The 19820-nt window shown below is 37.6% G+C and overlaps 1 protein-coding gene, 1 long non-coding RNA gene and 1 pseudogene across 3 annotated transcripts; all 3 read right to left on the reverse strand.

Annotated features, from left to right (window-relative positions):
- On the reverse strand, nt 1-7540 carry LOC113674700 (uncharacterized). Of its 2 annotated transcripts, XM_089184571.1 has the most exons (4): nt 7246-7540; nt 2420-5826; nt 1424-1756; nt 1-751 (listed from the first exon to the last, which is right to left on the reverse strand). In XM_089184571.1, exons 1-4 carry the CDS (start codon nt 7316-7318, stop codon nt 731-733), a joined length of 3834 nt encoding a protein of 1277 aa, XP_089040697.1. In that variant the 5' UTR covers nt 7319-7540; the 3' UTR covers nt 1-730. The 2 variants fall into 2 exon arrangements, with proteins under 2 accessions (XP_089040697.1, XP_089040696.1); XM_089184570.1 differs by lacking the exon at nt 1-751 and having other exon boundaries at nt 1255-1756.
- A 1898-nt stretch (nt 7541-9438) lies between these two features.
- On the reverse strand, nt 9439-11162 carry LOC113674708 (uncharacterized; annotated as a pseudogene).
- Nucleotides 11163-14876: 3714 nt separating this feature from the next.
- On the reverse strand, nt 14877-17878 carry LOC149038650 (uncharacterized). Its single transcript, XR_016180347.1, has 3 exons — nt 17740-17878; nt 16829-16908; nt 14877-15482 (listed from the first exon to the last, which is right to left on the reverse strand). It is a non-coding gene; the product is annotated as an uncharacterized LOC149038650 (long non-coding RNA).
- Nucleotides 17879-19820: the final 1942 nt, after the last annotated feature.

Genomic DNA, 19820 nt, shown 5'->3' on the forward strand with positions numbered 1-19820 from the left:
TCACTTGAATATTGTTCATTTTATTTATATTAGCAATTTGTTCTACATAAATTAGATCTACATTTACGGTTGTGGTTGAGAAAGATGTGGACAAATTTTGATTTCAGTTTAAGTTAACAGAAATTCGATTTGAAAGGGACTCGCTGTTATTTCAGATACCGATACACAGATCTTTCTCTTTTTATTAACTCACTCTAAAGCAGCAGTTAAACTGCTTATCAATAAAGGGCAAAATTACTGAGCGCTGATTGGTTGAGAGAGAGGGCATTTTTTTCTTAATCGAGGGCATTTTTAGTAATCAAGAGAGGGCATGATTACCTGTTAATGATTGGCTAATCCGTTGCATTGCTAATCCGTTGCTTCCCAGATAAAAATAGACTGCGCGCGTGATTTTCCTTCGTATAAATTTTGCCCTTTATTGATAAACAAGTAATCCCATGAGACCTCGTACTATTAAGGATTAATTGCACTTGAGTTTTCAAAATTTTCCAAATTGCCCTCGTCGCTTCGCGACTCGGGCAATTTTGGAAAATTTTGAAAACTCTCGTGCAATTAATCCTTAATAGTACTTGGCCTCATGTGATTACCTATACAAATCGGTAGTTACGCTGGAACCACTTATAATCGACTGTTAGATTTACTTTTCCTCGTTTACGTGCAATTTTGGAGAACTCGGCCATGAATTCCATCTTTGTAGTGGTTTCCAGCTCTAATTTTGATCCACACCACCTTAGTCGGTCGAGGTAACGCCCTGTGATTAAAAGTCATGGTGTTTAATTCCATGAGATCAAAAAAGATATAGGAGAGTCTCATTGGGGTGATGGCTCCATGGTTAACGTTTGAAATTTGTCCAATTTTTACGCCTGACAGCTAAAGATTTTTTGGCCGATATAAGGGCTAACGGTTCACCTTATTGATACCCTGTTACGTATATCACCATGCAATGTAAAGTTTATATATTAGTGACAACTTATTCCATTCTATGCTATCGGCACAGGATAGCATAGAATGCGCGCTCTTAGTTAAGAACTCGTTTTTCTCCTGAAAAATGCGAGCCAAATTAGAGAGACCTTACAATTGGTTACGTATCTTTGCGCAGGCAAATAGCTTGAAGGCAAAAGAGGAATTGGAATTGAAATCCAAATGAAACTTTTGCTTGGTAACAGAGAGTTGGTAACTCACTCCATATGCTACCTTCTACCTTTGATTCAGGGCGCGAGTGTATTACGTTTTTAGCTTCCTCATGTGATTCTGTCGTGTTGCATTGTGCATCTTGTTTCGCGCATGAAGGTAGGCGTTGATGGTTAAAGTTTCTTACAATACGAAATCCGTTAAAGAAATTGGAAAGGGTCTTTGAAAGGCATTTTTATCCCTAATGATGATGATTGCCTTTCAATCACAAATGATGTACACAGATACTTACTTGGTTTTCCTTCGCACGTGAGTTTCCTGTTACTTCACTGCCACCATCATTACTTCCATTAGCGAAGGACTGCAATGCCTCTGGGTCTCCAGAGATTTGTTTAGTTTTAATTAATTGTAGTTGTACAGCTTCGCTTGCTGTTAGGTCCTCGCGAGAATTCCTGTACCCGTGGTTAATTTGACTGCCTTGGATAGTTCTTTTTCGTTCTTGCATCTTCAGTACCACAGGTTTCGTCTCTGACTCTGTTTGTGCAGAATACAAGAAGTTGTTGAAGTTTGAAAGCTCGTATTTTCCACTTCTACGCACACCACCTCGTTGTTTACTAATTTTAGCCTTGAAAAAGAGAATTAGAAAAAAGAAATTTCATAACGAAAAGTCCTAATAATTAACCACATAATATATTTTTTATTATTAATCATTATTATTATTATTTGTCATTATTAACCATATATTTCCACAAAAACTATTTGGTGAACCCATCATTCATACAGATGTTGATCACTTCCGGCGAGGTAAGGTATATCAGATCCTGACCTCTAGAATTTAATAGAAACATGGTTATTTTAACGACTGTGGTGATCTATACCAAGTAAGGTGCGAATTCTTGCTTTGACTGCCAGAAACATCACATGCTATTTATGTCATAATGTTACAGGAACTGAATGAGTTTGTTCACAAGGATTGGAAGGTTGTAAGTGTAAGTTACTACAGACAATGATCTGTAAGAGAGGTGATGGGCGAAGTGATGTAAGCCACTGTATTTACTTGGTGGGCTATATTATCCTGCTGTTCATTACACTTTGGTACTCGCCCGTCTAAGAAAAACTTTGCATGCAAATTGCATCAAATGGTGCCTACAGGTTTCTGAAATAACTGAAGGAAAAAAACATTTTACCGATGCAAAAACTTTTTCAATCATGAAGGTAAGAAATGCGATAATGTGACACGATAAGTCCAAAGGATAAGGAAACAAACCTGGTCTCCCAATGTACTTACCACTAATATGCATATGATAATCAACAGCAAGAATACCACAATGCTGGCAATGATGATTATGATGACCCATCGCTCGATGGACTTTTCCTGTGATGTAGGGCGGGTTGTGGGTAAGTTCTGTGTGGTTGGAGCGTCCTTTTCTTTCACTTGGAGGCTTTTCAAGGGCAGGTCTAAAACACCTGCACTATTTGCCTTAACGAGTGTTCTTTCTATGAGACTTTCGTTCACCGTGGCTTGCTTATTTACATACACAATAAAATCGACGCCAACGCTGCTCTCCCACAAACGCAGAACTTGAACTGAAATAAAACCTTCAAGATCTTTCAGCGCGTTGGTCAGTTTATCTTTTATTGTAGTTTTAAGTGTTTGGGATCCCGGTGGATACTCGTAGTGTGGTTGCCATGGCATTCCTAGAATCATCCGACCTTCGAACTGACTTGGAATCTCGGGTGGTGGTTTCGTTTGTGTCGAGGCACTGGATGAAGACACTAATACAGGTATTGCAGCTCCAACTGTTGTTGTATTAATAAAGATTTGTGAACTCTTTGTGGTAACTTTTAGAGCTGTTTGAGTTTCTGAAGAAGCTTGAGTCCGGGTGTTTTCTAACGTAAGCACGGTCGTTTTAGGGGAGAATGTCAAACTTGAGTGACCAGGAAATATCAATGAAATTACTGATTCAAGCGATTTAGTGGATTCAATGGGTTGGAGACTCGTTGCAGAAAATCGAGAAACCTCAGAATTCATTTCTGATAATTCAAGCTTTGAAGAAGTTACTGACGTCAACGCCGGACCAGTCCTCTTCGAGGGTTCGTGTATGGACGATGCAGAACCCCCATGTTTAGAACTGTACGTGGAAGACAAAGGCACACTTTGCTTTTGTGAAACTTTTGAGATACTAGTCGAGGCCAAATACGATGATGATGTGATCTTATCAACAACTGTTATCTGGCTTGTAATCACAACGATTTGAGTTGTACTATCTTTTGGCAGAAATAATGATGATGAAGGTCGGTGGCTCATTGACGGTTTTTGGATCAATGTACTCTTGTTAAATGCAGACACGAGCATGGAGGAGGGAGAGGGATACACCGAAGTTTTAGTAAGTGACACGTTTTGACGAGTCGATGCCCTCTTTTGTTGCACAGTTGATATGGTTTTACTGCTTTGTTTTGAGGAGTATTTTTCAGTGGTCGTTAGCTGTGGTGTACCCAGAGGAGTGGCGGTTGGGATTGTAACAAGCCTCGTTGTCATCGCTTGTGTAAAGAATTGTAAATAACGAGTCAAAGTTTGTGTTGATTGAATTGGCGTTAGAGGCAATTTACGGCTTGAGGTTACGATTGAAGTAAGGATGCTGGAATGACCAGAATGTGATGTGTTATTGGACATAATTTGCCCATCAGTACTTGGAGATGATGACTGTTGTAAGGAGAGTACAGTGGCTTTGCCAAATGTCGCTTCTGGTGATTCACGTGATTCATTTATCAGATAATGAGCAGAAGACATATGTAACACTGAAGCTTCACCGATATTTGTTGAATTCAAAGTAGAAATCTTGGACTTCTCAATCTGCGTGGTTTTGCTTCCCAGTGATGGTCTTTTAGTTGAAGTTAATGTTTTATCTGTTGTTGAAATAGACGCAGCTGTTGTGAGATAACGAGGAAGAATCGTTGTGTTGCTTTCAGTCACTGAAACATATTTTGACGATGTTTGTGTGGCTGATTTAGACAATTTACGCGAACTTATGAAGAGGAAAGAAGTGGAGGTTATTGGTTTCAACGTACGAGACTGTGGAAAGCTGTGAGCAACCAATGATGTTGTGGTGAGCATCTTACTCGGTGATATTGATGTGGCTTTCGGGAATGAAATAGTACTAGATTGATGAGAAGTGTTTGAGGTAAACTCTAAAGTATTGGTTGAGATTATGTTAGGCGAGGCAGATCCCGAGATACCAACTTGCTGTGTGCTCTGACTTTCAGTGTTTGCAGTATTGAGGCTTTCTTCGGTGACATTGCCGGTGTTTATAGTACTTAGGCTTTTTTCGGTGACACTGCTAGTGTTTATAGTATTAAAGTTTTTTTCGGTGACACTGCCAGTGTTTTTAGTACTAAGGCTTTCTTCGGTTACACTGCCAGTGTTTATAGTACTAAGGCTTTCTTCGGTTACACTGCCAGTGTTTAAAGAATAAGGGCTTTTCTCGGTGACACTGCCAGTGTTTAGAGTACTTAGGCTTTTCTCGGTCACACTGCCAGTGTTTAGAGTATCGAGCCTTTTTCCGGAGGTTTCAACGGATGACGACATTCCAGGACGTGTTGTGATTGGTGTCTTATGGTACCTGTGGGTGGTTGTGATTTGTTTAGAGTGTTCGCTGTTAACAGGAGGAGATTTCTTGACAGCAGTGGAGGAAAAGGAGGATGTCCTTCCTACAGTATTGCTCAATGGTTGAGGAGTCGAGGCTTTAACATTCAGAAGAGCTGTCGAAGGTTGTAGAGTGGTTACCTTTTTCGCTGACGTACTTGGTTGAACTAAAAATGAAGCTGATCCTGTACCACTCTGAACAAAATATGATGTCACCTCTGTAGCATGAAGATTTTGAGAAATGCAGGTAGTGATGATAATCTTTTCAGGAGAAGTTATCAGATTCGCGGAGATTCCTTTCGGGCTCACATGTACAGATGTGGATAAGAGAGTTGTGATACTAGGACACGCTGTGACACCTTTTCCCGATGTAACACGTGTGGTTTTGGTCAACTTTATATCTGATGAAGTATTTGGCATCGAGGAGATGGCCTCGTTTTTAGTTGATTGATATAATAGATACACGCTACTTTTATTGTACGAATAACTCGATCTTGAGGCCTGGGTACCAGTAAAAAGGGCAGATATTTTAGTGGATGATTCATTATATGGAACTATTCGGTACACAGTGACACCTGTGAAGGGAGTTTGGCCATGGTGAGATACTGCAACACCTGTGGCTTGGAAAGATAAAGTTTTTGTTTCAAGTAAGTTATGTTGGGTTTCTTTTGTTTGAAGGCTCTCTGCAAGGTTGAAGTACCCTGAAGCTTTGGTGTCAGAGAAAAATTGAGATGAGGTAATTTTTACGGTCGTAGTTGAGAGGAGCGTGGAATTGTATTTGACTCGCTGTGAAGAAAACGTGTATGGGTCCTTGGAAGTATACTGGCTCGGAGATGTTGTATCCGAGTTTCTACTGGTCAGATGCTGGAGAATTTGATCTGTCTTTTGTTCAACGCTCACAGAAGATGTAATTAGATCTGTTTTCGACTGGCTGTGCATTATACTGACGTATGATGAGGTTTGTCGAGTCCAAGGCAGGGCTGCTTCAACCGCTTTCTGTGTTGTATCTAGTGTTGCTTGTACCTTTGTCTGAGATGATAGCAACGTAGTACCTGTCAATTATTTGAGAGTAAAATAGTTAAATTATAGCCTGGATTACGAAATAATTTTACGACACAAATTTCTCGCACCTTTCCGGAAAATACTGACTAACCAGGAAAATTAAGGGAAACTTTTCACATAATTCTTTTTCATGGTGGACGATAAAGTGAGAGAGGAAAACATTCTTTTGTCAATCGTGGCTTTTGACACTTACATTCGTATTTCTTTTTCTCAGTCATGCCTTTCTGCACGACTCAAACATAAATTATAAGCAAGTGCCACCTTAAAGTCATTGAGAAATTTTATTGTGAAATAACTATCCAATGTATGTCAAGACTTGATTTAGAGGAAAGAAAGATCAAACGCTGCTTGAAAACATCACTTAGAACAGAGGTCAGCCTAGATCTGTCATTCAAGGAAAGTTGCATCTAACGGTTTTATCTCGGTATTTTCATATATTTTTCCGGTGGACATCCTTTCTCGATCATGGATATGCAGTTTTATTTTAAGCTTGACTCTAAAAGGTGAGTTGTTCTTAAGATTATACTTATAACATCTTAAAGAAGAAAGTTTCGAGTCATGCGACATGTCTGAAAAGTAGCTGTAGAACATTGTTGGGAATATGTTGCTATTTTAAGAAAAATTTCCGTGACAGGTTTGCGGCCGAGATCATAAGGAATAAATTGTTTGAAATCCTTCTCGTTTGAAACTTCACGCCAGTCAATTGACATTCGCGTATTAAATGCGAAATTAATCGCACTCAATTGACGTTCTCATGAATTTAGAAATCTACATTCACGGGACAACTTCGCAATGAACTAATCGACAGAATTTTATTTAAATAAGAGATGCTTAATTCAAAGCACCATAGACGCTTAAAGGCTCATGAATCAATCAATAAACTCTTATTCCAAGCGGATGGTAATGCGAAACCTTGGTAAACAACCGGTACTCTGCCATTAACAAAGCAAACAGCTTTTTACGTGTTCCTGTCAAACTTGAAATTAATCACACAAAGTTTCAATTTTAACACCGCTTGGTAATGCAAATGTTTTCCTTCAAATTTCTTCCTCCAACTTTAATTTTTCGCCCCTATTTATTCGAACAATGATTTTTTCGGAATTCAAAAAGTCGTGCTGCCGCATAGTTTTCAGGAAATTATGTTACAAAAACTTTTTTTTAAAATTATGTTCGAATTTATGCAGGACGCTGTAGACATGGCAGATCAGTCTTAACTGACAGAGGCGAGTAGTGTATTAACAGCGCTGCCAAAAATTGTAAATATACTAAACATTGAAAAAAGTTACAGAATTCTCTAAAATCTCTATTTTGACGATTCGAAATTAAAGTTGATTCAAAGTAAAGGTTTATTTATGAACAGAACAAATTTCCAAAATTCTTGAAATTATCATGCCAAGACGGTAACTCACCAAGAACTGCTGGAAAGAACCTCCAAGTAGTTATTAAAATCCAAGCAATTGTCGACGAGGCAAATTGGCACATTTTCTTTCACGTTGAAATAATCTTTTTCCCCGAATTTTCCGCTGCAAAACCGAGGCTAAACCATCGCTGAATAAATCACAACATGAATAATTCAGCTTTCTCAACTTCCACGCCGAACAGGCTATTGTATTTGGTTCACCTGTCTTCTGTGCGGGGTAGCCACCAACGAAAGCTGACCTTTAAACGGTACTTTTCTCCACAAACCCCAGAGGTGTATAGTTCAAAGACAAAATTGATGTTTGTCAGAACAAATTTGTCTTCGCATACATTATAATTAATTACGTAATCTGGGATGACGATCATTCAAAAAGACCAATAAAAATTATTCAAGATCTTTTGTGTAAACCAAGTTTCCTTTTATGGTCATAACAGAAATAAAAATTTGAATAAATTGAATGAATGGAAAAGTGAGAGAAACGTTGCCATTAGCAATTACTGTACGTTGGGCTTCATTATTTAATGATATATTAGTATTGAGGTGGGAGAAAAATTTAATTTTCGAGTGGTGGGGTTGTTCTACATTAGTGACTCACTGTCGTTTAGGAACAAGCCGTGTTGTTCCATTGGTATAGAACTCAAGTTTTCTCTTATGGGGAGTCTCTTGCAACCTTGACCACCACCTCTACCAGCCGTCTTTCAGAAACCCAAAAGATCCAGGGCCACTAATTTTCTCACATTGCAGATCGCCAGGTATCATTGTTTAAAGATCAAATCTTAAAAAGTTTTGTCTTTCTCTTCAGATTGAATTCTGAACAACTAGTATATTAGAAGCAAGGGTTTAAATCCTGTTGCAGCTTTGACTTTTTAAGAATTTATTTTCTGCAAATTCTGTGTAATTTTTTCACCTGCAGGGATTGTTTTGTTACAGTACTTCTTATTTACATAATCAGTTTCTATTTTTAACACATCCTTTGATTGTTAACAATCATTGATCAACTTTCCTATGGCAAATTTCTTTTCTTTGGTTTGTTTGTTTTTTATGTGACAAAAACTTTTATATATCTGATAATGCAAAGTGTATAGGACCTCCTATTAAGAAGTGTGCAGCAAAAAAAATGGGACTGTAAGAGGCCACAGACTTTGACCTAACAGGCGAGTAGCTATGCTCTAATAAAATATTTGCTATGTCATAATCTATAACTTCTAGAAAGTTGAAGAGGTTTGGTAAATATAAATCAGTGATTTAATTTATAGATTTATAGATTTTTAAATATTGTTACCCCCCAAACAAAGGAAAATCAGCTTGGTGGATTTCATGATTTTCGCAAATTTTTGCCATTATCAAATGTCCTTGACGGTGTCCTAGTATTCACATGTATTCCCAAGTAGGGGGAGGCCTGGCTGGTGAGAGTGTGGTGTCTATCAAAGCAAACAACACAAAGACCTTTGAAAGGACGATCAAACCTGGAACATTTCCCAAAAATCCAAATTGCTAAAAATTACATGCAAATTTGTCCACTGTAGCGAAAGAAATATATTTGGCAATCATTTCCAGTGGGAAATGGGATTAAAACCAACAGAATGGAACCAAAAAAAAAATGTAGACCTGACCCTAATCCCCCTTGTCACCCAGGGCTCCAACCAAAAACCTCACAGTTTTAAGCAGGGTTCACTACAGATAATGTCACTGTTTCTCCTAATGAAAAACCCGGTGATTTTTTTGTGTTCATTTGATTACTTTATTTTTCCCTTTGCAATCATGTGATTGTACTTGAGGAATTGTTTTCATTGGAAATTGCAAAAATGCAAAATTTAATTTAAAAAAAGAAAGGGTTAAACCTTAAAATGTTTTCATGTGTTGTAATCTGTAATGTACAATTCCCTCACAGCACTAAAAGGACTTCCTTCCTTGACACTGTTCACAAAAATAAATGTTCAGATGAAAGATTCAGCAAATTCAAGGTAGTTTAGAACATGGTTTTGTTAAACAACAGCTAAACTTTAGTACATAACTGGCCCAAAATTTTCAGAGCAAGGCTTATCATCTATCAGTGATAATTGCTGAACAATGAATTGAATTGATAAACTAATACCCATTCACACCACCAAAACATGTTTAGTTAAACCAGGTTTAACTGAATGAAAATCAGAAACAAAATACTGAGAAACTGAGTTTTCCATAGGATTCAAGTAATTACTAACTTGTATTTTCACTGTGCTACATTTGAAGTTGATAAATATTGATATAAGCAGCTTCTAGGAAGAAACAAATTTTACACTATGTTTGACAAAACAGCTTAAAACATTTTTAAGTGTTGATGTGAGTGGGGTGTAAGTTAAAACAAAAGTGTCAAGAAATATATTTCCAATGATAGTTCCACTGATTATTTTAGTCTGATTTTTACTGACTTTGTTCTTCTGCTGTAGAAGAGTCATCTTTCTTAAGATTTTTTATTCATTCCACCTCAGCAATAGACTTCAAATAATGATGCATATTAGACTCTCTGATATCAAGTTCATCCAGATTCTCTGTCTCCCCCTCAGGGTCAGAAGTGCCCTGAAGATCAACAATCCATCAACTCTTCCTCAGAGAAGCTACTCCCAAGCAGGCCTCTTATCAAGGCATCATTAGAATCCAGCTCACTTTTGCTGTTAAACTCTGGAGCATTTGCAGAATTACCCTGCTGGCCCTGTTACACTTCCATCCTTACTTTGGTTAGTTAAAGAACTGCTTGGACCTGAAGGTTTAGACAGGGTGTCATTAGTAGAAGAACTGTCTACAGCTGAGCTATAAGGCTGTTGTGTTTTTTCCTTATTGATGCATGCTTCTGCCATCTGTATCTTTCTCTTGTGATTGTATTTTGCAAGTTATTTCCTCTTCATATACAAACACTTAACTGTAGACAAATACATCTTTCCGCAGTTTTTGTGAAAATCAACAATGTCATCAATACATCTAGCAATGGCAGTGTTCTTAAGCGATTTTGGAATCCAGGGTACATATTTTGCCAGTTCAACCAAACCCCTTCTGGTATTCTTCATTTGTGATTTCAGCAGGGCATCTGTCACAGGATTTTTGTCTAAAACTTCCGCGATCTTTTCTTTACGCGGAGTAATTTTTTTTACCTTCTAGTACGATAAGAACCACAGCCATAGCAGAGGCGAAGTGATTTCTCTCGCCGGCCAGACTGAAGTGCTTAAAAATGTGACATAAATCAAATTAGGTTTTCTCAGCAGACTTATCTTCAATGTCTAACTGTGCAAGAACACGTACCAGCGACGACGCAGTTCCAATCGGCTCCAGGTGAAGATCAAGAGCTTTTAAAATGATTTTCACCGATCTACCGAGACTGAACATGTTACACTGCGAGATCTCCGCCATACGTCTGTAGTTTATCTGCATGTGATTCCTCCTGCAAACGATGAACAGACAACTCGCAGTAAGAATGTCTCTGAGACGACTTATGTGTCGAATTTCTCCTGATTTAATTTTTTTGATGTTACAGTGGTTAAGAGAAAATCCTTTGCTTCCTTTACAGTTTCGTTTGGAAGATTCATGCGCTTTGCAAGCTCACGCAGGAACTTCTGAAGTTGCTTTTTAGATACTGAAATGTCGCCTGTTGGTAATCGCTGCCTCACCGTACTTGGCAGATCGTAACGTCCATCAAATTTTGCCGTACCATCAGCTGTCATGGCGGTAGAGCCATTTTGACGATCAACATCAAAGTTGAAAACTCTACTCTCCAAACTAGTTCTTCTCCTTCTGCATCAACTGCCTTTTTGTGGCAAACGGGGCACTTTGATGGCATTATAACGGTAGGCTTGTGGATTACGATCGATTAATGAGACACACTTCAACGTTGCGGAAACGAAGTGCCCTCGACGAAAAAGTTCCAATGTTACAGGCGTACCGTCACTAGTGCTAGTTTCTTTTCAACTATTGTTGACTAGTGCCAGACTGTCCCCTAAATAGATCCGCAATGCGAACTAGCCATTGAAGAAGCAGACAAGGGGACAAACTGAAACTAAAAACAAAAATGGAAAGTGAGAAAATAAAAAAACTGTTCGGTGGGTAGTTGCAGCACAGTGCAAATCATGGTGAAAGGCTCTCTTAAACATTTGAAATAACAAAGAAGCTGTCTACCATCGTATAATTTTTCGCAATTTGGATCCGGTAGTGTAGCCCGTCAGTACGCTAGTTTTTGGTGTTAGGTCCTCCGCAAAATCTTTACTTATCACAATTTGGATATAATTTGGTAGAATATCCAGCAGGATTACTGAGTACTTCTCCTTACTTTGTCTATGTCTTTTCTCTGTCATTTGTTCCTTTTCCTAACACTGGCAATTTTTTACCCTTTTTCTTTCTCGTGCGGGCAAATCAACTTTAATAAGGAAATATTGCCACAAAAGTCATGCAATTTATTTAAGCTTCTTTGGATGCAAATTCACGCCAACCTCGCTTCCAAGATATTTCCCCAAGGCTGAATTTCCACGTGAAACCTTTCAACTCATTTCCATATTTTGTTTCCTCGAGGTGAGAACTGTTTTTCGTCGTTGGAAAGAAAGAACAAGATAACACTCGCCAGATAATCAAGTTTTCCGTCTAAACATGGACAGAAGCAATGAAGAAAAATTGCTTCTTTTCTTGGAGACTTGACTCGGACCAACAGCCTTTCCCTTTCAACACAGAAAACACCGTAAGAAAGGAGTGAATATAACTGGTTAACTTGTATAATGCGCTTAATGAATTAGCAAGGAGACTGTAAATTGATAGTTAGAATCTTTCGGACTTGCGCTCGCGAAAAGCTATTCCACACTCATATCTTCGTTTGAAAGTGATACAAGGTTTCTGGGAACATATTGAAAGAGAATTTTATCGATAAATTGCTCAGTCCAGCGGGAAATTCAAACCGAAGTTGAAAATGAGATGTTAAGACTGATTCTTGGTGAATAGGAGTCAAAGAAATCTTGAATAGATGAGAATTTTTTTTTTCTGTGAGTGCTCTTCTAATTTAACATTCAATTCAGTGATTGAATCCTTGAAGACAAACCTCGGGAAATGAAAGACGGTGTTGTATCCTTCTTTCGTACGTAGGTGACGGAATATGAATGAGGCCTTGTAAACCAAGCATGGGAGTTAACAAATAAAAAGGGAAAAAGGAAACAATTGCGTAAAGGTAAGCACCTGAATCCAGTTGTTTGAAACAGGTTTCGCGGTAAAGTTTCCGCACAGCCCCATACTACATTATACATTCAGTTCTTGGATAGAGAAAACAATGACAAAAACAATACATTGCTATTAGGAACACAGATTTGTTTTACATATATTTTGTTTTGTATGGGGCTGTGCGGAAATTTTACCCAGGTTTCCAATCTGTGTATGTGACTGCTATCTTAGACATGCATAAAATCATGTTGGGCTGAGTCAGGCCAAAAGCCAGAATTTTAGAGTCAGATCATGCGTTATTTTGTTTCATTAAGAAAAATGATTAAAAGATATGCAAATAATTCCTCAGAGGATTTATGGACGCAAAGCCATGTCGCTAAAAAAGAATGATCGGAATGTTCACAAACACGGCTCTCTGCTTTGCACAAATTGTATCTCTTTAATGCGTTGCCCTTTTAATAACTGAAAAATGCAGAACAACTCTCCTGTTATTTTGCCAGCCAAGTAAGAATATTAAACGAATTTTTTTTTCCCCTCAAAATGAGGATCGTAATGTTCTAACAGTATTTGAGAAAATGCAGGGCACGAAGCATGCAAACCATTCACCCCTAATAGTTCCATAATTTCGAGTATTGTCAGTCGCCTCGTTTAAGAGCCGTATTTTCAGGCTGTTTGGCTCCGCAAAAAAGCCTGCCCAGCTCAAATAATCTTTGCAAGTCAGAACTCAATCACATGGATTGTGGTCAACGGTAAAAGGTCAAAAGTATAGTAACCCATAGATCAGACCGCGCAAATATATTTTGTTTTGCTCGAAAAAGTTCGACCGCAAGTGAGATTCCCTTGTGTATAACCCCATACTTCATTATGCATACAGTTCTTTGGAAGAGACAATGGCGAAAACATACTATCTTTTTGAAAACGCTTTGTTTAAGATTTTTAGGAGGTTATGGAAATCTTTCCTGACTTCAGACATAATAATTATTATTGGACTTTCGATTCCATGCTAGTCAAAAAACATTGCTACAATATTTGTTCAGGCCTGAATTTTTTTCAGGCCTTATTTCTCAACTGCTTAAGTTGAGTATATACTGCGATGATCTTCATTTGCTTAAAATGTATTTTCCGCAGTACAAATATATGACTTTCATGTATTCTTATCACACCTTCTCCATCTACGGGTATATAACGAACTCACAATTGACCAGCTCCCAGTTGGCTTGATAGCTCAGTTGGTTAGAGCGCTGCACCGGTATCGCAGAGGTCATGGATTCGATTCCCGTTCAGGCCTGAATTTTTTTCAGGCCTTATTTCTCAACTGCTTAAGTTGAGTATATACTGCGATGATCTTCATTTGCTTAAAATGTATTTTCCGCAGTACAAATATATGACTTTCATGTATTCTTATCACAATATTTGTTGAATATTGCAGAGGTTCTTGAAAACGTATTTCGGCTTCCGGTTTTATGTCGATGACCACGAAGCTCCAAAAACTAGGCTTGACTCAGAATGAAAACATTCCTCAGGTGAATGAGTACATTGATCTTAAGTCATCGCTAAATTCTGATCACTGTTTCAAAAGAAGAACCAACACACAGTTGAGTAAAAAATTTCACCTGTGGGTACGTTTACTAATGGTGATCGTTAACTGTAGACGTTAAATTCAGTGATCTAGAGGCGGAGCGAAATTCCCATAATTTTTAACGCTTTACCACTCTTATCATTTTAATTTTGTCGAATTAAATAATGTTGGTTTGTATTATATTGCAGTCGTCCGATATCCCAGGGACTCACCTTGCTGATGTGGACTATAAGCTGCAGAGTGAAGACAGGATCGAACTGAAGAATTTGTAAAAGAAGACCGAAGGAAACGAAACTTAATTTTTGGAGAAAGACTATTGAAATTAATGTTAAGGTAACAACTGTAAGCAAAACCTACAAACTAAGTTGCCCGCTGAAAAAATTTGGTCACGAATTGCTTTGAAACCAGTCTAGTAATTATTCGAAAACACAAAACAGAGCTATCAAAGTTAACTAAATTTTTTTGTTTTGTTGAAAGGTCGGTTAAGAACGCTTGCGAAGGAAGCTCAAAAGCTGATAGAAATAGTTTGGCGAGGTAAACACAATCAAATAATCTCTTTTCCAAATCAAAGAAAGCTAAGCAATTAGGAGGGCCGATTCACGAGTTCTCAATGCCACTGTCAAACTTAGGTAAATTCTTGTTCGCGCAAATTTTTTTTCTGCTTCAGCTCTGAATATTCCAAGATATAAGTGTTTTAAATGCCATTTAGACCCCGTACAGTTATATTCTTGAGTTGGACTTCAAATTTTATGATATGGTCTCGTATAGACTTTGTTAATTATTAACAAAGACTTGTATTAACTGAAGAAAAGTACAAACAAATAAAAATTTCATTTCCATCATATTATTTCTTCCTTTTTCTTTATTGTCTCTTATTAAGTATACAAATAATAAAAAAAATGTTGCACTTTTAAAAGGGCCTGGTAACTAGTCAAAATATAGGCTATCTCTTTTACTTTTTTTTGCGTATGGAGGGTTGCCGAGAGGAAAAAAAAATCTGCGGATTTGAACAGCATCTAGCATTAAAACAAAAAATGTATTCGACTTTTGATGGGGGAAAATCGTTGGCATGGAGCAAATTTTTTCCCGCCAAAAGACTTAGTATATTTTCTGTTCAAAACTAGACACAATTCAAAAGCACAGCCTTTTCTTTCCGTACACAATTTTCCCGTCAAAAGACTTAAAATATTTACGAAAAATTTTTTTTAGCTTCTCTATAATTCTGCTGATGGGAAGATTTTTCCTACCAAAAGACATCATTTTTATTAACTTTTGTTTTAATTGCGGTTGGCCTTTTAAAAGCGCAGAATTTCCTCGCAAACACCGTTCGTCTCTCCGCTATTTCTTTTCTAATCAGGTGGAGCGTGACTTAAAATAAGCTTTATTTCAGTAAACAGAATTCTTGCGTCCACAAGTATTATCTTTTCTTGAATTTTCTTGAATCTTCTTGCTTCCTATGATGTTGAAATCTTTCAAATCTAAAGATATAAAAAATGATTCAGTAACAGTACCTTTTGTATACTCTGAACTAAGCTAATCACTAAGCCATCTATTGAAGAGATTTTCTTCTTGCGTTGTTCCCCCAGGTGGTAAGCCATAACCATTATGCTAGATTTATTTTCGAGTTTCATACGGTGACGACCAAATCTCAAATTTTAAGGAATCTTTAACACATTTGGGAGAGCTGAATACAAGGTGTACAAATGTTAACAATTTCCAAAATATTTTCCCTGGCCTGAAAAATATATCTGCGCGTCTTCAAGGTGGGTTAGACTCGACGAATGCAAACACCATTTGCAGCTGAAGAGACAATTCTCATTCTTTACATAATTGTTAAATATTTCATTTTTTCTTTTAATTAAGAGGAGGGTAATTTTCTAACAGTAAAATGACTGAGACAAAAATAAACGACCCTGTTTTCCGTATGCAAACAATTAGATGACATTGATAAATGTTTGAAAGGTTTTCATAAATACTTTTAAAAGGAACCAATCGTTATGAAGCGATAGAATATCTAAGGCAAGAAGGTGTAAACTACAACTATATACACACAACTGTTGTTCAAACCATAATTGAACAAATAATTCATTTCTTTTTCCAATTCAGACCAAAACTTTCTAACGAATTCTTCTTGAGAACTTTTAACTCTTCTTTCACGTTTCCTTCCCACTGATCAATCTCCCGATTAGGAGAGAATTCGGCAAGATTTCCGCAAAGCCTCATACTTCATTATGTTTATAAAGTAAAGAGGAGTTCCCATGTCCGATGTAAGTTAGAATTTTACTATTTTGTCGATAGTCAGTTAAAATTTTCGATCCTCGTCGTTTGTCAGTAAATCTCAGTTTGTGATTAAAAAGCAGGCAAGTAAGTTTTATTACAGAAAGTTCTGTAATTAACTGAAACTTGAATTTAAAGTGGCTGCCTCCTTAGCTAGGATGCTCTTCTTTCTGAATACAGATATCGGTAATGTCGGACTTTGGTTAGTATTTGCTTGTCGTTAATCGCTTTTTTTTTTTGCGTTTTGTCGGTAGTCAGTTCTATTTCTTGCCCTTTGCCGTTAATCGTTTAACCCATTCAGACCTTCCGAATGGAGTAGGATAAAGAGAAGACAATGGCAACAAAATGAATTACCTTTGAGACGGGTACTACACTTTTGTTTTAGGATACTTTAGTATGGGGTTATACGGAAATCTCACCGGCGAGAATCCTTTTTAAATTGGGAGTGAAAACTTAAATTGACTGCGACAAACATTAAGAACGATACGTATTCACCGTCTCTCATCTCTCATAACACTTGGAAAAAGAAAAATAAAAATAAACTGACCTGTACTGACTGTATCTTTTTCCATGGACTTCATTTTGTTTCTGATCCATTGTTATCCTTCTTGTTAGATGATTAATTACCTTAAAAGTGACAAAGAAACTATTTTAATGGCGATGATCAACTAGTAAAAATCATAACAGAGTCGACTTGGCGTTTCACCACACAGCAATTATTAAGTGTTCTGCGTAGTGGCGGGCTAGCTCTGTAAAAAAAAATCGAAAATTTATGAGAATTTGTTTAAGGGAAGGAGGGGCATGATTCAAATCTATCTTTCATGAAAATAGTCATTCCTTAAAGTTTTTATTTTGCTTCTATGACATTAAAGATGAATGTATCAGAGTAGCCTGCGTACAACTGGGTAATTTCTTATTATCAACTGATCTGAGTTGATACCGTAAATTGGCCACCGTGAAGAGTTTCGAAGACGACGTTTCGAGCGTTAGGCTTCGTCAGAGCGATCGTTAATCGCTCTGACGAAGGGCCGACGCTTCTCGCTGTGGTGTTAAATGGTACGAAACTGTTTTTTTTTTTTTTTTGTAGTTTTTAAGACGGTCACTGAACTCCAAAATATTCAGTACCGGAAATATTGCCTACTTTTACTCACATCTTAAATGTCAAGGCGTTTTGTTCGTTTTTGCCTCATTTGAGAAGTTATCGAATATCAATTAAATTTCCAAGGTTATTTAAATAACCGTTTAGCAATAGGCTTCAAACTAGATATTAAAAATATGCATATTCCTGCAGGATTATGCAGGAGCATATGTCATCAATTATGAAATCGCAAACGTTTCTGAGTGTCGTTATTTCAATGATGTTTGTAATGTAGGGAACGAAGAGCTGAAGCTCTCTAATATCACAAACTCGTACGTAACTTACAATGAAAATCAGAAGAACAGAGTTAAATAACTTACATGCGTTCAAAGAAGACTAAACTTCTGTCCTGGCATGGTTTGAACCGTTGACTTGTCGTCGCATGTTGCAAACTGTGGGCGAGGACCGTTATACACCAAAGATCGACATTTAAGACACAAAATCCATTTTAACTTCTACCGTCAGATGTTCCAACTGTCTTCGATATTTAAGACGAAGAGTTTTCCGACTGAAATCTGTAATTTAGAGCTTTAAACCAGGCAGGAAAGCGCAATTCTGACTTCCATGTGCAAAGATCCTGATACACGTAAGTTGAATACTTAATGATGCAAGCTTATTTGCAATTCAATTCAAACTTTCTGCGTGCCTCATAATCAGTATTATAAAAATGACACCGTGAGGAGTGGGACTGAATGTTTGATTTCTGGTGGAGATATTTCTGTGCCATTGATCTAAAATACTTGTACATAAGGAGTTGTCGAAATGTTCTACACCTATTAACAGATCCCGATAAAGACAAACAGCGCGCGAGGAACTACTCGTGACTAACAGAAGACAAAGCAGACAGCGCGTGCGATACCAACGTAACAAATGAAGCCCAAAAATATCACTGCGCGAGAAACTTTACGTCACAAACAGCTCACAAAAAAAAAAAACAAATATAACAGATAGAATACAGAAGACTTTACGCGAGATACGAAAGTAAAAAATAGAGCTCAGAGGAAAACGCACCAACAGTGCGCGATACACTACACGTAATAAACAGATCATAACACAAACAGTGCGCGGAACACTTCATGCAACAACAACAACATCAAAAAAAAAAAACAGTGCACAAGATACTACACATAACAAACAGATTACCGAACAAACAGTGCGCGAAGTACTAAACGTAAAAACAAATCACAGAACAATCAATGCACGAGATACTAGACGTAAAGAACAAATCACAGAACAGTGTGCGCTAGATACTACACTTAAAAATAGATTATAGAGCAAACAGTGCGCGAGATATTAGACGCAAAGAACAAATCACAGAACAGTGCGCGAGATACTAGACGTAAAGAACAAATCACAGAAAATAAAGCGCGCGAGATGCTACTCATAAAAATTAGATTACAGGACAAGCAGTGCGCGAGATATTACACGCAACAAGTAGAAAAGAGAACAAGCTGTGCAAACAAATATATCACAGGCCAAACAGTGCGCAAGGTACTTCACCTAATGAACAGATCACAAAACAATCAGTGCGTTAGATACTACACGTAACAGAGAGATCTGAAAAACAAACAGTCCACGAGATGCTGTACGTAACAAATAGATCACAGAACAGTGCGCGAGATACTACACGTAACAGATCACAGTGCATTAGATGCACGTAGCAAACACATCTGAGAACAGTCCACGAGATACTGCACGTAACAAACGGATCACAGAACAAACAGTGCGCGAGATACTACACGTAACAAACAGATCACAGAACAATCAGTGCATTAGGTACTACACGTAACAAACAAATCTGAGAACAAACAATCCACGAGATACTGCACGTAACAAACAGATCAAAGAACAAACAGTGCGTGAGATACTACACGTAACAAACAGATCACATAACAAGCAGTGTGCGAGATTCTTAACGTAAAAAACAGATCACATACAGTGCGCGAGATATAACACAACAAACAGATCACAGAACATACAGTGCGCGAGATAATACACGTAACAAATAGAACACAGAACAAACAGTGCGCGAGATATTTACACGAGACAAACACATCGAAATCCACGATAACGTACTGCTTTATAAGTAATTGTGCGAAAATATAAATGAGATACACGGATGCTACGAACATGAAAGGAGAACAAAGCAGTGAGATGCACTGGGAGCACCTTCAATCGCATGGGAATTAAAGTCAAACGCGCTCGAACTTACTAAAAAACGCTAGTGGAACACAGTTCAACGTACTTAAGCGCCTTGAAAAGCAAGAAAAACAATGAAATGTATTAACGCGTACTTGAATTCACGGATAAGCAATGCATAAGACACTGGATCGTGCATCGTGTTGGGCGCAGAAACACTCAGGGAAACACGCAGGGAAACGCAATGTGGGTACGCAATAAA

This window comes from Pocillopora damicornis, chromosome 10 (genome assembly GCF_964200805.1).
Source record: "Pocillopora damicornis chromosome 10, jaPocDami1.2, whole genome shotgun sequence".
NCBI classification, from domain to species: Eukaryota; Metazoa; Cnidaria; class Anthozoa; order Scleractinia; family Pocilloporidae; genus Pocillopora; species Pocillopora damicornis.

Bases quoted from the DNA above. Each gene is read 5' to 3' on its own strand.
- LOC113674700 (XM_089184570.1), bottom strand. From the start codon at position 7,318: ATGTGCCAATTTGCCTCGTCGACAATTGCTTGGATTTTAATAACTACT. The intron at 5,827-7,245 runs GTGAGTTACCGT...AATAATTGACAG, and splicing joins GTTCTTTCCAGCAGTTCTTG to GTACTACGTTGCTATCATCT. The intron at 1,757-2,419 runs GTAAGTACATTG...CTCTTTTTCAAG, and splicing joins TTATCATATGCATATTAGTG to GCTAAAATTAGTAAACAACG.